The 20,876-nt window shown below is 36.3% G+C and overlaps 1 protein-coding gene across 1 annotated transcript; it reads left to right on the top strand.

Moving 5' to 3' along the window:
* The first annotated feature begins 464 nt into the window (after positions 1 to 464).
* On the top strand, positions 465 to 3,756 carry LOC116158915 (probable chitinase 10). Its single transcript, XM_031471784.1, has 8 exons — positions 465 to 1,107; positions 1,157 to 1,345; positions 1,592 to 1,753; positions 1,805 to 1,993; positions 2,047 to 2,183; positions 2,235 to 2,337; positions 2,522 to 2,693; positions 3,391 to 3,756. Exons 1-8 carry the CDS (start codon positions 651 to 653, stop codon positions 3,401 to 3,403), a joined length of 1,422 nt encoding a protein of 473 aa, XP_031327644.1. The 5' UTR covers positions 465 to 650; the 3' UTR covers positions 3,404 to 3,756.
* The last annotated feature ends 17,120 nt before the right edge of the window (positions 3,757 to 20,876 follow it).

Raw genomic sequence — 20,876 nt, 5'->3', positions numbered from 1 at the left:
AAATTTATCTTGTCAGATTAAATGCACAAGAATGCAGTTCTTTTGCAGTAAGATAATCTTTCTCATTTATTAAACTTATTCTCTGAAAATGTATTTTGTTGTAATGTACAACCGTAATAATTATACTATGGTACAACGTGGCACATTCGTTATAGCCATAGTTAGGCTATTAGCAATTAGAATTACTATCTAATTGACTAAATATAAACGCTCAAAGGTATGGAATACCATCTAAGCGTCAGCGTTAGGTATTACCGAAAAATAGCTTTTGGTTTTTCACAGATTTGGGGTGTAGCGTGTAAGTATACAATGAAAATATTTGAAGGGGTCAAATTCTACAAAATTCCAAGAGAATCGTGAGCGATGCTTCTGTGGTATACAGTAAGAACGCCATAAATCATTTTATCGTTTGTTTCAGCACCTATATTTACTAATGCACGTTTTTTATTTCCATTACAGAATCACGGCTTCACTCAGTTTTAAAGAAAGGAGCATCTGATGCGTCAAATAATGAACACATAGGAGAGAGCCTTTATCATCAATCCATTCCATTGTTCATCTCAAATCCTTCTACACAGGAACCTTTATTAAACTCTCAAAAGCATGCCATTCTATCAAAAAATAATGACAACATATTTATTAATCCTCAAATGCCCCTAAAGGTCCCCCTTCAACAGTTTTTCCAAGTTCCTCCTCAGGCGCCCGATTATGCAAGCAATCCTTTCCTTACGGGCACAGTACCACATCAACCACTCACCATTCCATCGACAACAACTGTACTCCCATCATATGAGAATAATCCATTCTTAAATGTGCACAACGAAACTTTACAGGAGTCTAATGTTATCCACTTAGTACCGAAGCCAATTCCAGTAAATACCTACAACCCATTTTTACATCCCGAATCATCCCAGACGACTTCGCATCCACCGATAACAGAGGCGTCGACCCTGAAACCCATCCTAATTAACATAAACAATCCATTTTTGAATCAACATGCCTCTACCCCATCACCTTCGATCAAGAAACCGGAAGAATTCAACCCACAAACGTCCACACATTTACCGATAGAACAACCACGGATACCTTTGCCTGCGGAAAATGAAAGTAAGCACTTTATCTATCAAATTATTTTCCATCAATTGAAATTATTTAGAAATCAATCAACTTCGAAGTTTCTGTGCCAAGCCCCGTGGACAATTTCCCAGCGACAGATGTAATACGTTTGTTAACTGTTGGGATTATGTAGCGGTGGAACAAACCTGCCCACCGGGATTAGTTTTCAATTATGCCGGATATTGTGATTACCCTCAAAATGTAGATTGCCATGGACGTAGTTTTGAAGGTAAATTGAAGTTATAATTAAGCATGGTGACGCCAAGTCGACGACAAATTTTGGAAACTGTATGTTTGTTTAAAAAATTGAATGAGTGTTTAAATTTAGTTGTGAATGTGATGTGCTTACTCCAAAACATCTTGTCTACTTCCACGTTACAAGGTTTCGGGAATTAACGCGGTAGTCCTTTGGTGGCCCTTTGTTACTTTGTTGCAATGGTAGCTATGACGCTAATGTAATATTTTTGCATTGTAGAAGTATTGGTAGTTCAACCTCCTGAAACAGTTTCATTGGTAATCAGTGGAGAGCAGCACACGAATCACATCGAACACGGAAATAAGCCAGTTCATCCTTCAACTCCTTGTAACCATGTCGAAGTTAGCACGGCAGCGCCTATTGAATATGTACCTAAGCCAGGTAAAAACCATGTCGTAGTTCAACCCCCAAATACTTTAAATGGATTTTCAGTTGATGCACGTTTGAGAACGAAATGTTTACGACCCAGAGGTCAGTTCCCAAGTGACGAATGCAATAAATACGTAGAGTGTTGGGACGATAACGTTGCTGAGGTTGAGTGCCCTAAAGGGTTGTATTTTTCTGAAAAGGGATACTGCGATTATTTATACAACGTCAATTGCCATACTCGCACAGTTGTCAGTAAGTGCATTTTGCAATCTACAAAAGCTCGTTCACTTATATTATTTTTGCAGGGGAAGAAATTGCTTCACCTTGTCCACGACCAGATGGAAGCTTTAGAGACGTTGACAACTGCAGGAGTTATTTTGTATGCATTTCTAACGTTGTTGTTGGCAAACATGAATGTCCTGTCGGATTGTATTTCAATGACGTAAGATACCCACTCAAGAAATATGCCCTGTAAATAATTTCAATTTTGTAGATTATCGGAGTTTGTGATTATAGCCATAATGTAAATTGCAAAAGAGAACCATTTGTATATCAACAGCCACAGACTGCAAATACAGTTCAAAAAATACCGGCTGGTAAGTTTGCCCTAGTTCACAATAAACTGAAGAACAGCTTCTTTAACAAAAATAATTTTTCTTTGATTTTGTGACGACTTACTAATACTCAACACGTTAGAAGATTCTATTCTTTCGTAGTATGTACCTACGAGTACTTATAGTGTAGGTGTTATCGAGTTATCGATAATTTGCTCGATTTTAGGTATACTGGGTGCAGTTAAGGATTGCCAACCTGGGAAAGTGTTCAGACTAAACAATGACTGTTCAAGTGCAGTTTTATGTAGAAAGGGAGAAACAGAAGTAGTATATTGTCCTAATGGTTTAGCTTACGATGCACCTTCTGATAGATGTTTACCTTTACAAATAGCAAAATGGTAAGATGGTAATTTCAGCAAGTACCAAAATCGAGGTACTGTAGCACATCCCATGCCAAAAATTTAAATTCTATTCCTCTCAACGTTCTGATCATAGATTAAATGGTTCTGATTAAGGGATTGCTCAGAGTGGGGGCGTTGCGTCGCGTCGATCGTAAAACAATCTAATGTAATCACGCGCAAAATTCAGGGTGGTAGCGACCAACGCCGCGTTAAGTCGCGGTATGTGACGCTCCTATTATATAGGGCAGTCACGACGCTTGACGCAACGCTGTCCCGACGCTCGTTACTCTCACTTTGAACAGTCCCTAAGACTATATAATTTGGACGTAAACTAAAAACTTGATTTTCCGTGTTTGTTTTCCAAAGTAGGAAAAAATTATTGAAAAATAATTTATTATCGACTATTATGTGTAATTTTAGATTGTTAATATGTATGATCTAAGGTCTTTTCAGTTGACATAGCTTCATTGAGTAATTCTTCACTCAACGATAGCTTGATGTATCTTTATTACAAGATTTCCTCGCAATAATGCTAAATACTATTCTGTATTATGTGTAGTCTACCATCAGGTACTTTAGTATGCAACTTTTGAATTTTAAGCTGCGATGGAAGTGACGTCTACAGTAACTTGAATATGAATTTTTGTTTATAGGTTTATAATAGGTATTCATATTGATTATTTTATATTTTTAGCGATGTCGCTTAGAAGATAATGACTAAGAAGAACCAGATGCGGGATGCAGTTTAGAGTTCACGCTAAATTATATGGTTGAAGAAATCCAATACTTCTATAGAATTACAATGAAAAGACTGAGCATTTTACGAAATATTTAAAAACATACTTTTTTTCTAATATTTCGTCAATTATAGAATAGTTGCTTCAGTGTACTAAGCAACCTTTCTATTGGGGGTGTGGTGGTGGTTATTCAATTTTGGTCATCTAAGAAGTTACGTTTGACAATATAATTTTGTTTTTGTGAAACCAAACTGTATGGTCTCCTAGTTTGTACACATGCCATAGTAATATAAATATAACGATAAAAATAAAATCAATCCTAATAAGCGAAATGAATAAACAATATTTATATTTCCATTCATTATTATTGATATACCCTTGCCACAGATTTAAACACTCTAAATCTATACCCTTACTTAAAAATCGTGTCTTGTTATAAAAGAAAGGTCACACGAAGCCGTTGTACCTTATTAACGAGCTACTAGCGAGTTTATGATTTTGAGGTGCCTGTCCGTCCGTTAGCATGATATCTCGATAACGAATTGACCGATTACGATGAAATTGCAGGTGCTTTATAAAATGTTTAGATCGGAGTTCGTGAATTGGCAATGTAAGCCAAACAATAAGGAAGGTCCTTTTGAGATCTGCATTCGTTATGAACCGAATTGCACGAAATTTAATATGGGCATAGCTTTAGCCATATACTAACCAATGCCAAAAGTTGAAAATCTAACGCCAGTTTCAAAAGTTGGTTTTGCGCATGCGCAGTGCCAATTTTCTTATATATGAAAGCATTTAAATGAAATTTGATACATTAACATAATTATGCACTTAGAATAAAAGCAAATCTTCCACGTTCAAATTTGGTTTTGAGCATGCTATAGCCATACTCAGGAGCTCGTTTGCTATATTTGTTTACACGTTTATTATTCAGACTTATAACTAGGAATATTCTTATTTAGAAAAAGTGTACAGAAGTAGGTAGGCTTTTTTCACTGCCAGGAGGGAGTCGGACCACCTGACTTCCCCGCAGTACAGCGTACTGTAACTCAGATTTCCATTAACTACAGAAATAGTGGTATGAATGACAACCTTTTTGCAATAAATAAAAATGAAAGGATGAAAACACGGCGAAATTTTCGAATAATGTTGTCATAGACAATAATATAAAAAGCTTTAGGTTTCCTAAATTTAAACTATACCGCAATGTGGTACTTCTTAGGTATTAAAAATTAACAATACAATAATACTTTTTTCCATTGTTTATCCCTTTTTAACGCATTTTTTGTTCAAAATGTCGCTTATTTTTTCATTAAATATCGGCTGTTCAGACGCCTTTTAAGCTTACTTATACATTGATCGAGATCTCCACAACGAAATACCGTACAGTCTTGGGGTTTTCAGCATTAGGCTCGTAATATCGAGTTAGTCGTGCATCGATTACTCAGAAAGCCTAAAGCCATTACTATAATTTATGAATTTGACAAAAGAACGTTTGGATCGATCGAAATTTTAATTTTCGTAACAGAATGTCGAAGATCTTTCGGTGTTTCAAGATTAGATGTGTACAACCGTTGAGTGAAGGATTCCTTCACTTACTTAGCTTATAAGCTACTGATCTGCCACATCAAAAATGCCATCTAGTGATGGCACATCATCAGAGACTTTTTTAAAACTTGTTTAAAGATGATGTCGAAAGGAAATGACATTAGAATTTGACTCGAATTAATTTAAACGTCATGAAGTCGAGGAGAACCAAACTCATCCTTTGGTCTTCTAAAAAATCCAGTGGAATATTTCTGAGCAATCTCGCAACACCCCTTATTCCTAGCCTTATTCTACACTGCACTGTCCTACTATTAATGATTAATTTTCCATATTTTGTTGGGCATTCGAATAATCGAATATACAATTTAACCCGGGTTTCGGTTACGGTTCTTACGTAGGGTGCAAGCGCTATTCACTTAACGCCACAAGGCTTTCAAGAAATCAAATATTGGTGTTATCGCTCCAAATAACGGTTTCGGTATGGATTCTTGATATTTTTGCGGCAACAGCAATAACATTTAATTACATTTTTAAAAAATGAAAGAGGGTGCTAAACCTAAACCAGCTAAACTACAGCCTTATACCGTCAAACCCGTGATATTCTCTACAATTTCTATATATTATCTTAGTGTAAAGAATAGAATTACACTATGATATTATGTGACACTCTTTTCATAGTTATTTTGTATATTGTTGGTGCTCATAAGGAATGTCCGTCAAACCAAAGAGTATACAACGAACTTTGCTCAAACCTAATTTCTTGGAGGGAAAAAAATGGGTTTACATATTTTTAGCGCATTTTTGCAAAAATTTTTTTTTGTAAAAAGTAGCTTTTAATCTCACTTTGGCTGGCTGGCTGGCTGGCTGGCAGTAAATGCGCGCCCGTAGAAAAACGCTTGTAAAAAGACAAGGAGTGTACATGTAACTATCGGGGCCGTGTAATTAAGAATGTTAGGGATGGGGCTACAAGATTTGGAGTCGACGACATCTGGACGCCATCCCCGAGCGTATTATACTAACCTGGAGATTTTTCAGTTTTTATCTTTCTTCTTCTACAGTTTTTCTCCGATTGTTTTCAAATTGGTGTCGTCGGGAAGATCTTGTCAACGCGCACAACTCCTGCGTGGCGGAATTTTGTTTTTTTTTCCTAGGGGCGAAATAAACCACCATTTGCGCGGCGCGCTTCGAGGGGTAGTCGACTTTGGGCGCCCAAAAGTTTCTTACAGCGCGAATCGCGGTCTCTCTTTCTCGTGTCACTAATAGAAGGTCGAGCTATGTGAAGTACCCAAAAGTTGAATACGATTTTATGCCGGCATTTTAGCGAAATCTACCAAAATGTGAATTACGAATTACGAATGAACGGGACGTCGGAACTGTGTATCGACAAAGGGAATGTGGTAACCCCCGACGAGATCTTACTGATGGTGGAGTCAAAACTTCAAACGGTAAGTGAGAAAATGGTACCGACAAAGTGAACGTGGTAGCTTTCGGCAAGATCTTATTGATGGTGGGGTCAATATTGGCTAATAAAACACTGATCTGCCACACAAAAATGCGCTGAAGTCCCTTCGATCTCACACGAGGACTTTGATAATTTTTTAGACGTTTTTCTAACAAAATTATATACTAGGTATGGAAAAAAATTATTACGGATCTGACTTCCATTATATCTATATACATGGCTAGAAATATAAACAGTTTTGGGAAAGTGGGAGATACCCACACCTACAGTACGAGGGGTAAGGCTAAATTTCCATAATGAAGCATCACCACCGGGAAATACTTTTTGTACTCATTGAATGGAAAGATAATGTTTCCAAGCATCCTCGATGCACGGGAAAACGACTTTCCCGCATCGCGGTGTTTTTTAGTTTCCGCTGGAGAGAAGGGGTTATGCGCGTTCTTCGGTTGGTAGTACTTATTGAAGTCAACAAACGTCATGTCATGGTTAACTGTCATCTGCTATAAAATCAATTAAACCGTTGGTTGAGGGTATTTAGTGCGATTAATCGGAAACAGACGTACACTAAGTTTTACGTAAATATATAAACAAGAACTTATAACGCAATCAAATTATTTTTCAGAATTGAAACTCAAGAAAAAGTAAAATTTATTGTTAAAACGTCTTAAAATGTGACCAGTGATATTCTGCAACTATTCGCATATGCAGTTTAAGAAAGCACATATTAACACACACAAAGCTTCCAAGGATTTTAAATGTAACGAGTGTATTTACGCAACTCAAGATAAATCAAATTTCAGAACACATTTCTTCACACATGTCTTCTGGGAATATTAAATACGATCAGTACACTTACGCGACCAATAAGAGCACTCTTTTCAAAGCATATTTCTTAACATTGAAGACTTCCAAGGATATTTAGTGCAAACGATGCAATGTCGTGACCAGTAGTAGCACTCATTGCAAAGGCAAAATATGTATTAACCAAAGATGTGGAAGTTTTAAATGTGACCAGTGCAATGGGTAGTTACAAAATTATGTTACCAACCAAACATATGATTGTGTTACCAACTCATGATTAAAAAAAAGCTAATTTACAAAACTTTATTAATTTTGACTTTTTTTTACGCAATTCGTTACAAAAAATATTGTACCTAACTCTTTCGGAAAGAATTTTCCCGCATTCGCACTAAATGCAGCACTCCCTACGGTCGTGCTGCAAACAAAGTGCTCATGCGGGAAAATTAACTTACCGAACTTGTTAGGTAAATAACTATTACGTGCACAGATACTTCCAACTTCATAATGAAGACACTAAATATTGCATCAAAGGAAGTTATTGGCGAATCAAATAAATAAGAAAATTGAGGCGAGACGTGAGCAACGAAAAACTCTTGAACAAAGCAAAAAAGTTTTATTGGTTTGGCTAATCAATTAAGACATCCCACTGTAATAGACAACGGAAACGCCAATACGCACGGTTACTTAATTAATTGTATCTAATGTTTTTATTGCACGCGAAAAAATCCATAATTTGTGGAAGTGGATTACTCTTGTAAAAATTATTGAAAAGGTATCAACATTGGTAACGTTACTAAATTAAAGAAAGTAAATAAATTGGTAATACCTTACATAAAAATGAATTAGGTACACAGAGTGTATTTCTAAAAATCTTTTGAAGGCTTTCTAGATCTTATTGGAAATTTCCTTAGACATGTTTTCCGAATCTTCTAGATATTTTTTATTTAATTTTTTTAAGATTTTCTTTAGACTTCGGAATTTATAATGGAAATCCTTTTAGAATCGAGGTGGGAATTTTCTTAGAAACCTTCTTGTGGACATTTCTCCTCAAATTCCCTCAATTCGCCCTCAAATTGTTCTTCCGCTTCTCTCAAATACCCATCAAACTCCTTTTTGGGCCACTTCAACTATCGGTGGCATTTTTCGCATTAGTTGTTGACCCGATTCCCAGTTTTGCGAATTCAACTTATTCGTTTGTGTCTTTTTAAAAACGCCCATGACTCATGTTGGGTTTATATAATCATTATCATTATATGTCGTCTAGTATAAAAACAGTCGTAGGTAGCCGCTCACTGCAAAACTTTTTCTTCGCATGGATTAGAGATGCAATGCAAATATAAATAGCATAATTTGTGTGCACCTCACAGACGACCAGTTTTGTTACATGCGATGATTGACGTGACTGTTTTTATACTAGAAGAACAATCGTTGACTGAGTTAAGGATGGTTTCTTTGATTCTTGATAGTTTTCAGTCGGAGAACACAAATTACAGCTATGAAAAAAACGTTATATTCGTCGTATTTCCGATTGCACCCGAACTAGCCATGTACTTGCCTTTCATATTTTTCTTAATCCTTCCATACGGCATCCTTCTTTAAAATAATTAAAGAAGCGTTGAGGTAATATACGCTTAAAATTATGAATATCTTGTAACGTGTTTTTTTCTGCTTGAAATTTATTTAACTTTTCGTTTCGTGACCCATATTTACTATTCTTACCGTAATGTATATCGACTGGGTTTAAGATAGGTATTCTAGTAAGTACAGTTCTTTACCTAATTCTCTATTCTCGTGTAGGTTTCACACAGTTATCTGTGTCGCCGACCGAGGTCGTTGCTATCCCTTCTTCTTTAAGTTTATCCCGTCAGCGCAGTTGTATTTCATTTCCCCTTTATTAAATGCCGTCGAGTTGATTAGATGTAAATGCACCATTACTTTTCTGACTACGTGTCTACCTGTTTAAGGGATTTATTGTTTTGGATTTACCATTATTATATTTGGAGTTCTCTCTTCCCATTTGATGTCTTGGTGGATCCATCGAAACGGTTTTACGGATCTGTGATTTGCATTTAAATAATTCGAGGTATGTTATATTATTACACAGTATTTTTCTTATTATTTTTTTACTTTGCTCAAGTTTTACCTTCGCTCAAGTTTAACCTTCACTCAAGTTTTTAAGTTTCTCATAGTTATTTCTTTCGGATTACCTTTTACGTTGACTTACTGGGATATGACGCATGACCCACGTAGTACGTGGATGATTTAGCATTTTTATTTGGATTGGCCATTTTCGCAGAGTGACGAACGACGCGTGTATGTTTCTACATTACCGGCTGCGAAAATTCTACTTCAATACCAAACAGCTGATTTTACCTGTAACATAATTACATGAAGTTTGTTGACCTACACTTCGATATTGTTCTTAACCGCAAGTATATATATAACCAGTGGTCGATCAAAATTTTGCTTTTGCTAGTGTAGTCCTTTGAATTATTGATTTCGAGTATTAATTACAGGTTTAGTATACGATTAGCTTTCCGTGTCAGATGTTAGCATTGCCATTTCGCAAAAAGTGTTATTGACCTTCGATAACTTTCAACATGAAATGAGACACTACAAAAATTGAGGCCATTGTACCTTGAAAATGAAATATAACACCACAACAATTAGGTCATTGAACTCTGATGATCTTAAAACTGGGGTTACTAACCTTTGATGACCTTGAAAGTGAACTAAGACAACACAAAATGGGGCCAAGGCCCTTGATTGCCTTGAAACTAAAACATACCATAAAATGGGGTCATTGAACTCTAATGACTTTGAAATAAGCATGACACCGCGAAGAAATTGAGGTTATCAACGTGAAAAATTAAACAAGGCAACAAAAATGAGATCATTGAACTTTTATGACTTTGAAAATAAAAATAGATGACATGACAAAATGGAGGCGTTGACTTGTACTGACCGACTGACCTTGGAAGTAAAATATGACACTGCAAACAATGGAGTTGTTGACCTTTGGTAACTTTGAAAAGGAATTATCACAACATAAAAAATGGTGTCCAGGCCTCCGATGACCTTGAAAGCTAAGGCCCTTGAGCTATATGACTACTAATTTCCGAATGCACTTGTCATCCAGCGATTCCATCATAAGGTACCGATAAGACTACACCGTGACCTGATGGACATAGAGACGGAAACGGCCCGTGTGCTCGACACCACCCCACTAGCCAATCTTTGGGATAAGCACGCGGGTTCGTCATTGGACAAATTATACTACCAACGTAAAAAAAAGTTACTACATAGTTTTAAACTAGTTTAACAAATGAGGAATTTGTTTTACACAAAAAATGCGTGGTTTGTGGAAGTGCAATACAAAATCATTACTACCGATTTATAACTTAATCAGTAAAGGCTCGTCTTAAAGACGTTTGCATTATCTATTTCGAAGTTTCTCGGTTACAGTAGTAAGAGTTTCCTTTCTAATGAAACATGATACCTACACAAGAAACCGCTTTTCTAATTAGTACAACAAGGGATGAATTGAGAAACAGAATGTTAGAACGTTTTACGCAACTAGGAGTTCTAATTTAACATAATTTAGTACAGTGTATGAATAAAAGTATAAGAATTGTTATGTATCGAATATATTTAAACTGGATCACAACGCACTTAAAGTCGATTTAAACGTAATTGACGCACTTAAAAAAATTAAGTACAATTAAAACGATTTCGATATTAGTCCGTTACTTAACTGTAATCGCATTTCTGTTAAAACCAGTTTTAAGAAAGAATGCGCGTCTCGATTTGCATTTTCCTAACATTAATAATAGTGACGGTTAGTTTTCCTTCAGCTTTTAATTACCTACTTTCTTATTGTTTCCCATTACTGGGTACTGGGGGAGTGAAATGGTTAAATTTCAATTACTCACCACATAATTTGTAGTCTAACGATTTTTCTGTCTGAAGTGAGTTACACACTTGTTGAACGGCGTTTCCTTCTTTTAAGATCCTTACAATTGTATCGGTTGGGGGTGTTAAGTTTTAATTAAAGGTGGTTGTACGTAACACCAAGTTTGGTTTGGCGCTCTCGAATTGAATGTGAGAAAGTCGTCTCTTAATGTATGACTGACTCGTACAAAATTCATCCCTCGATTAAGTTAAAAACTTGTTAATTTATCATAAAAACTTTGCTTCCAAGCGGGGTTTTAAAACTGTCAAACTTTACTGCACTAACTTTCCTTATCATAATTACGCTTTTACTAATGCAGTTGCAATATGTAATGGATTTCATTTTCAATTTCCGGTAACCCGGTTCTTGGGTGAGCCCGGGCCGAGGATGAATTTAGGTAACCGTCTTAAAATTTAACGCTGGCTTCTTACATTATTAATGTCACGCGCCATCCGATTACATCAGCGTTGACTATGATTTGTAGACTTCCGGCCAACGAGGAATGCATCAATCATTCGGTCTACATTGTAGCATTTCCGGCATAAGTAAATATTTTACAATTATCTATTATGTTATGGACAATGGACATATTTATTTAAGATACAAGATCTATATCGTCTATGAGTTAATTTCGGCGTACTAGTATAGCTTCACTGAAACAAACAAAATATTGATATTGATGACCTAATTGAAAATCCTGAGGACGTGGGAAAAGTTGTGCATATGGTACAAAGTTTGGTATCTTGCAGCGTTTTGTCGTTTCTCTATTCAAATTGGGAATTGAAGAGCACCTTACATTACGATGAAAAGAGGTTAACGTTTAAGCTCAAATATCAAAGTGTACAAAATGTCAGACACCTTACGGAGAAAAAGAGAAATTGATTTGGACATCGAGATTTCGTAGTTCTGGACACGACATTCTGAAAGGAAGGTGCAACTGTAGTTGTAAATTGCCACTTTGTGCTCCATAAAAAAAGAAGTAATATTATACTTTTAATCTCATTTTTAAGGCATTTCCACAACGATTTAAAAATTATTGTGGCCACTTTGTCCGGCCGGCCCTACGGCTGTGTCGCTATTAGATCTTTATCTTATGAGCTATTGTTCTACTTTTTTCGCTATTTGGTTCGTTATGGTATCGAGGATTCCACCAAAGAATGAATTTTTCCTGCGCAAAATTTGTTTCACTCATCACACTTTTCAACTGCTTATTGTGGTTATAAATCCTATACGCTTGTTGCATTTTGCTTCTTTGTTCGCGAAAACTAAAACAAAAACCTCAGATTTTAGCGATCATTTTAGACGATAGATATCCAAATTTTTAATCTAAATCGCAATTTGATTGCGGTGGAATGCAATGATAGAGAAAAAAAAAGAAAATTGATTCTGCTGGCAGCCATGGTTATTCCTTATTGCTTTTTTATTGATATAAATAAAAATGAATGTGTCTGTCTGTATGTCTCGTATGCCTGTTTAAACCGTTCATCCGATTGTGATAAAACTTTGGGAAATTGTTGTACGTATACCCGCGAAGGTTTCTATAAAAATTGTCTGTTTCTCTGTATATAGAAATCGGGAAAAACAGGACTGTCATTGATAGAGGTTCGCCGGGTATGCTATGCACGTGTTACCAAAAATGAATTGCGCATGCGCAGACCCAACTTTTTTTTATTTATGAATGAATTTTTCTTTTCTTTAAGGTGCTTCGAATAAAATCAAATTGAAATATGTCAAAAAAAATGGTTTGCACATGCGCAACACAAACTTTTTATTTGTGGACAATTTTTTTTGAAATTTTAACTGAAAAGGTTTTTTATAGAATTAAAATCACGTACCTATAAATAGATTGCGCACGCGCTGATAAATCTTTTTTAGTTTTTAGTCTGAGGTGACTAATTTTTTCGGAAAAAAGACTATTCATGTGGATGTACCTGTGTCTTTCATCTGAAACACCATTAGTTCTCGATTTCGTGATTTAGAACCCATCATCAGGCTTTTAGTGTTACATAATGCTACGCTAAAAGCCTAATGAAAAGTTCTGAAACCCGAATTCGGATGCTTTTATGCCCTAAAATATCGTTCTTGTGCAGATAAAACGCATTTTTTAAACCGATGTTGGGTTATAAGGTAGTAACATGCTATATTTAGCAATGTTTATTTTCTTGCTAGATGAGGGGGATCTTTACACATAAACACTTAAAGGTTACCTGACATACAGTCAAAATGTACACTATATAATGCAAGAAGAATGAATCCTTTAGAGCAATTCTCCAAAATATTGTTTTTCCCTTTGTATAGGTACCATATTTATAGCGACAATCTAAATCATGTATAAAAAATCGCATAAGCCGCAGTCCAGTTGTCATCCTTATTCCCCATCGGAAACCTGTCAAACATAGTGACCCCCATAAGAATTGATTTCCGGTCCGGGACACGGGTCAATGGGCTAAATTAAAGCGATTCCGAAAGGAGCGCTGGGTTGCGATGACAGAATATCACCTCGAAAAGTCGGCCTCAACGGCAAAAACGCCGCTCTTCACTTCACTGTTCCCACGCATGGTGGCAACTGAACTGTGTCGGGACAACTCTTAGAGTCCGCCATCTTTCAAGGGTCATCGAAGACTCCAAAGATCTTCTAGACTTGGAGAACCTGCATTTGGCGTTTAGTGTCTCCTTAATACGTTTTAAAGGGTCGGGAAGTATACGCTTATTTACGCCCTTAAGTCTTTAAAATCTGTTTTGGGTTTTGAAAAACCCGTAATAGACAGTGTTCAAGAGCTTTCAAGAACCCCAAAGACTTCCAAAGAGCTATCCCAGAAGCTTTTAGAAGCTAATCCATCCATCCATCCTTTATCGACGCTCTACGAGCTTGTGTAAGACTTTTGAGTTCATGAGATCTTCAGTTTTAAAAAGTTACCAGAGGATTTTTGGACCGTTGTCTTGCCTTTAAAAGCAGGCCTTTAAGCTTACAGTTAAACAACCAAACTGGCATTATGATTGAATTAAAGTATTAAAACAACAAAATCGTGTGCTGTCATTGCCCTTTGTTAGTAAGTTTGGCAAGCATGTAGTGTATGTCCATAAGCACCATACTGCATCTGGAGGTGCAAACGTGGTTTTTTCATAATATTCATTTTCTAATCAATGATCAGATTATCACATTATCCGTTCCAATGACTAGTTTGACGTTTGATTCGTTTAGTGAATTTCTTGTTCGTTAAATTGTCCTGCCGAATTACAACCCGAGGTTTGTATTTAAACCGAGTAAATTTGTGTTGATGAAAATCTGTTTCCTTTAGTAATTAGACGAGAACAACTGACAACTAATAAAAATGGGACACCGAAGGTTGACAGTTCTTCTAGCCTAATTGATGGGCAACAGATTTTCATTAAACAACCCAAATTTACTCGGTAAAATACAAACCTCTTATACAACTATAAGTGAAAAAACCTACTACGTATCGCTATCTACTGTGAAACGCGCCTGTGCGCTGTACAACACGCCACCAGAGGATAATATAAATGTTGTGCAACCCTTGTACTTTATTCGAAAGAAAAGTATAGCGCAAACTTACTGCATTTGATTTTTTTTTAAATTTCAGATTTACACATGTACCGCTTCATAGCGAACATGAATAACAGTATGTCTGGCGATAACAACGCGTACATTTTCGATAAATTTCCGAGGTAAGCGAAAGAAGTACGAATTGTAAAGGAGACTTTGGAAATGATAACCTTATCACGCCATATGTAAAACAAATAACTCTTGTTCTCTCTTACGCCATCTTCTAAATAATAAGCGTCGTAACATGCTCGTAATACTATTAAAGGAGTACGGTACGGTCATCACATGATGCGCCACCGTTGTTTTTTGGTCTTGAACGAAACGAAAACGTCATTTCCAAAAAGTGCGTGTGATTTTTACGTTCTGCAACTTTTCTAGACAAACGAATGAAATACATTTCGCTTACTTTTATGTATCATTCTCGAAGGGCTTCGTAGCGTGTCTGTGTTATGAGAACTTACTTTGCGTATTATGTACACAAAGAATTTGTGCGTGGTAAAGTCTCGCCTCTTCAGAAGTTTTAGTCGCCCCTTTTCTGAATACATTACTATATCGAAATTTGTTGTCAACGAAACTTTAAAAACGTTGGGAAATAGGGTCATATCGATATAGGTACACACAAAAGGCCGTTAGTAAAGTAACTTTGGGAAAAACTTTTTTAACTTTTTCAAACGTCGATAAAACGAATGGCTAGAAAGGTTATTAGGAAATTCTTAAACGAAGAAATGGAGTCGGGAGAATTATATTAAAGTCAGCAGTAATCTGGCATGTCCCTTTTTAACCTTGCTTAATTGAATTCTGTCAATTGTAAGAAAAGTGTTGGGCATTTATAAAGACAAGGGATATAAAATAGATACCCTGCAAACACATTTGCCATCCTCGATTATCTTTAAAGTAAATTTGTATGCTTACATAGTCGTGTAATTTTAAGCGTTTGCATATCATTTCGTTCGCCCTGCAGCACATGTTCTCATTAATATTTTAAGTGCGCACGATTTCCTACAAATTGAGATCTACAACGATAAACGAGCTTTTACATCGTTATAAATTGTAAAATTCATTATTGTCTCCAACGCCTGGTTATAAGCGTAATAGATTTTCCCAGGAGACGCCTCTAATCCTTGGGATTGTAGCTCGCTTTTGAAATGTAGCATTGCCGTTTTCTTTTTTGCGAAATAGTTTTATTGTTTACAATAAACCTTAATCTTTTATGTCTGTACTTAAACTTAAGTTATTAATGGGTGCTTAAACTTTGTGCGAGCTTTTATCTTCTAGGTATTCCAACGTAGATTTAAAGCTTAAACTTAGTTTAGCTTGTTTCGAAAAGATTGCGAGAAATTTTTAATAGAAGGTTCCTTAATTTAAGACCTTCCTTTGTAGTCCCTGTTAGTAATTCTACAGTCTTTCGTTTTCTAATTCGACGCTAATGAAGAGACCGAGAAACTCTTTTCATTATATTATTTTCATTCCGCTTTTATACCGTGATACGTACTTAAGATTTTCTCTAGAGTACGACCGACGATTTTTCTTGTGATTTCTCTAAGGGTGCATGATAATGAATTAATGACACAGCAAACACTGGGTAACAAATAGGTAAATTTTTACTGAGCTCGCTTTAAATTAATGTAATAATTTCATGAAAAATACTTATTGGTAATGACGACTTGCAAGTTGCAACACTATTTTATGCTCTAGTGTTGTATGTGGTGATGATTCTCACTCGTTAGAGAAGCGCAAATGCCCTGTCTTTTAAAGGCTATTCATTATTCAAGTGCGTAAATAACTCATAAGCCCCATAGTACTCGATATCTTATATATGTCCCTTTTAAATACATAATGTACAGGGAATATCCTGTACATGTTATGTATGTACTATGTACATTCCTAATTTTAAGTCCAGTATGGATATTCTATAAATATACTTTTGGATGTGATGTGTTTAGGTACACAAAGTATAAAATATACGCATTTTTAATCTAAAATATACCAGGACTATCACTTACATTGTATGTACCTTTGATGTATATTAAAAATACACCTGATCATGTACCTCCTCTCGATTGACATCCTATATATATATATATGGGATTATAATATATATGTATATATACATTTTAGACCAGATAAGAGTCCTGTGATGTTTTATGTATTACCGATACCCTATCGTTAGCGTCGCGTTTTCTGTAAATTACGACGAAGATTTTCAAATACTACATTTTTCTAAAATCAGAGTGTAGGTAGGTATGAGTTTATTTTTCTAATTTACATAATGAAAGTAATGAATTTTATTATTTGAGTTTGGTATGCGCCATCATAGTGTTCTATTCTTACACTATGACGCCATGTGCATGACCTACACTTTATTTGTTAGTGAGATAAAGGTTCAATTTTACATTAAATTGTGGAAGTTAGACTAATTTGTAACAAGGTCATTCATTTACGAGTATAAAAATTTACGCGAGGGAACATTTTCCAATTGGAGACGCGCTCTTCCCAAAAAAAATTAACTGTACTGAATTTTAAAAAAACTCGTAAGAGCCTGAAGTTTTTCTTCGTTCACATCGTCATCGGTAACGGCGAGTTAAAATTTGTTTTATCAAAGTTTCGTAAGACAAGTACTTTGTGCGATAAATAATATTTTATACATATCATTCGGCAGGAAACTTCAAAGGCAATTAATTGATGCATTTACTCACACCATAGAGCTTAAATAATTGGGCACAAAATTTAATATCAACACCGCGGAACCTTGGCGTTTTATTCCAGTTATTTATTTATCGTTGTTGGGTATGTATAAATTTATTATCCGAACTTTGTCGGGGTACACACTTAACTATGTACACTAATATAGATATATATACACCTAACCTAAAAGAGTTTGATTTCCAGCACTATAAAAGCGCTGTTGGGTTATCTCACGTATTACGCACACACACACGCACAATGCACGGGTGGTCGGATCAACTACACGCTCGATGTACAAGGCGTTACCCGTGACTAAGTTCTAGCTTGCGCTTGATGCAGAGCACTGGTGTTGATTGATTGTTCTGGTGCGTGGGTGGATTCTTAACCCCCTACCGTAGAGTACGACAGATGAGTATCTCTCGTAGCGCCACCTTTGCGGTGCGCGTCGCGAGTTACGTTTTGGCGCGTGTTTGAGGTGGTCCTTCGTGCGATGTAAGGGATGATGCCGTGTAATGTGGGTTGTGGTAGGAAGGGGTTTGTGCGTACGTTACATCGTGTATTAATTTCACAATAAAATTAGAGCTGGTTTGTTGTTAACGCTGCCATTGCAGCCGCCTATTTCCAAATTTTTGAAAAGAAGCGGCATTTATTCGGGGAGAGAAAGAGGATCAATTATTGTAACCTGAAAGGAATCCCATCCTCGTCAGTTACCGTAAGTTGCTTTGAATTTTTTGCATTGTATAAATTAGGGGTCGGTTATTTTTAGGAATTTGCATATTGATTTTATTTAAATTAACTTCGATATCCCTGAAGAAATCGACCTATGAGAACGATTTGTATAAAAAGATTATGTATTGTATTTCATTCATTGATAAGCATCAGATACAAGAAAAGGATTTTGGTTATTTTGTTTCAGTGATTGGGAATTTTATTTTCATTTAATTTCAGTGTTGCCGTTCATTTGGTTGAATTGAAATTTTGTTTAGCATTGAGAAGAAGTTGTATACTTCTAGAAGAGAATGTATCAGTACTTCATTATTTGGTAAAGATAAAATCTCCGACTGAAATTTCGCAGGGACGATCACGAAAGAGGCATTACATTTTTTTATATTTCTTTTTATGACACAAACCGATATGTTGTATACACGAACTTAAAGAAAAATGGAACTTGATCGCTTTTGCGTTTATTAATATTGAATATATCAACTGTCATATGCGTATTTAATAGAGTTCCATCGAACCAGAAAATTAGCCTTTCAAATTCAGATCTTAGAAGGAGATACAAGGCCGGACTTCCACAAGTAAGAGGTATAAACAAACAATTTTTATTATTGAGCTAGCCATGGGTAAATTGTAGAGATTCAATTTTATTTTATGCAAGTGGGGTCTTCAACACATGCAAATGTAACTAGTCCGTTACACAGATTCTTGAAAGTCTTTGAGAACCAATAGCTTAAAATTTTTTAAAAGTGCTGAGAAACTGTTGGCAGCGCACTTGGGTATAGTAAGTAAGTATAGTTCGTAAAGGGTTTTAAAAGCTATTTAAGTTTAAAAAACTAAAAATTATTAAACCCCCTTAAAAACCTTGAAAGAGTTATAAGCGCCTGTTACATTGGAAGATTTCAAAATAATTACACTTGGAAGCATCAGTTTAACATCTTTAAAGCTTTTTGAAATCTGCAGCAGTGGTTTATGGCGGACAATGGTATAATACTCATATATTATACAAGACTATAAAGGGATGTTTTCACCATCAAGTAAATTAACTTTCTGTAGGTAGTTAATTTAGACGTCCAAAATCACAAGCTTAGGTTCTCCCGTCGTTTCAATGGAAACAATATTGCTTCGCATCCCATCTTTAATGAGAAGGATAGATGTCATTGGAATGCACAATGATTTGTTTCACATCTAAGGAATTTTGAACCTCTACGATTAAAACAATTTCGGCCCCAGTGCTTCCAAAAAAATGCTGGAATGTCTGAAAATACAACATTAAACATTATACACGAGATTTGAGTATGACAAAAAGTGTCTGCATAAAACGGCGAGGAAAGAAATTTGTCAGGATCACATGGATTTTTTGGCGAACGATGACACTTTTTCGCAGATTTTCACAGCCGACAAAACTTGGGACCTTCCACAAAACAGCGATCAATGCAGTGGGTCGATAAGAGCTCCCCGCCCCCAAAAAAGGCTAAAGCCTCAGAAAATTGATGGCAACTATTTTTGGGACTATGAAGACGTTTTAATTAGATGGCAAAAGAGACCACCTTAAAGGTGAGGTTTAGAAAAGCTCGATTGAACGTTATAGAAAGGTTAAAGTAAGGTCGACCGAACTTACGGCGAAATTGCGCTGTTGCGCAACAATTGCGGGTCTTGGCAGTAGCATCGTTTTCTGCAAACAAACTTTGGGTTTCCTTCTTGTTAGGTAGAAAATTTGCAAAAACGCTCTCGTATATAAAACGTTAAGCAAAGAGTTTTTTTTTCTCATACTGGAAAAGGGTATCTAATTAGTAGAAATAATTCACCCTCGGAATTCGATCACAACTCTAGAGATGATTTTATTGCGAACTTCTGTCCAGTAGGAAATCCATAAGATTTTCACGAAGATTTCCAGGGCAACCTTCAGCAAGATTTTTAAAATTTCTAAGCTGCCTAAGATCCCGAAAACGCTCCCAAGGAGAATCGATCGATCGAACGTATTGATGCCAGAACATATTCGGAAGGAGCCCAAACCGCCTCAAATTCGCATTAGGACAGGGCCAATTTGACAAATGTGCGTCTGCTGCATGAAATTAGCAGACCCCTTTTTACAACGTTTTGAGCTGGTACACTTTGAGCACTAACGTTTATATTGGCGGCACTAACACTGCTAGTTTAACTAGTGTAAAGATTGAATCGATTTTCTCAAATGGGTCTGCTGGCATGAAGTTAGCAGGCCCACAAATATTTTTTAAAAATAGTAAGTTTCCTTTTGTGCACTAACGATTTCTTCAGCGGCACTAACGTGCACTAACGGAACACTAACGATATGAGTAAACAGAACCATGGTCCGCTGTAGTGGGCCTGCCAAGTTCATGGACTTGTCACCCTGGGTCTCACCTGTCGTCATGGTTCCGAAACCAAACGGAAGTAGGTATATCATTCCAGACAGTTACCCACTCCCACGGATTGATGATCTTTTACAAGCCACACGCGGCCCGTGATGTAAATACAGGCTGGATATTGGCAGATAGTAGTCCCACATACGAACAGAGACAAGACTCCCCTGGTACTACATCCATCCGTCTTCACCCGCTTAAAGCAAGCCACTTGAAGGAAAGAAGGGAAAAATGCCACTTCGCGCGCGAACAAGTTAAGCACCTCGGGCACATCATCACTCCAACAGGTATCAGCGCCGATCCTGCGAAAACCGCCGCCATCGTCGAAC

Source organism: Photinus pyralis, unplaced genomic scaffold (assembly GCF_008802855.1).
Source record: "Photinus pyralis isolate 1611_PpyrPB1 unplaced genomic scaffold, Ppyr1.3 Ppyr1.4_LG1, whole genome shotgun sequence".
NCBI lineage: Eukaryota > Metazoa > Arthropoda > Insecta > Coleoptera > Lampyridae > Photinus > Photinus pyralis.
Note: the sequence above shows the minus strand (reverse complement) of the source record. Positions and strands in the feature narration are given on the sequence as shown.

Excerpts from the sequence above, each read along its gene's own strand:
- LOC116158915 (XM_031471784.1), top strand. The coding sequence starts at position 651 with ATGCCCCTAAAGGTCCCCCTTCAACAGTTTTTCCAAGTTCCTCCTCAG. Across the intron at positions 1,994-2,046 it reads CCATACTCGCACAGTTGTCA|GGGAAGAAATTGCTTCACCT; the intron begins GTAAGTGCATTT and ends TTATTTTTGCAG. Across the intron at positions 2,184-2,234 it reads TCGGATTGTATTTCAATGAC|ATTATCGGAGTTTGTGATTA; the intron begins GTAAGATACCCA and ends TCAATTTTGTAG.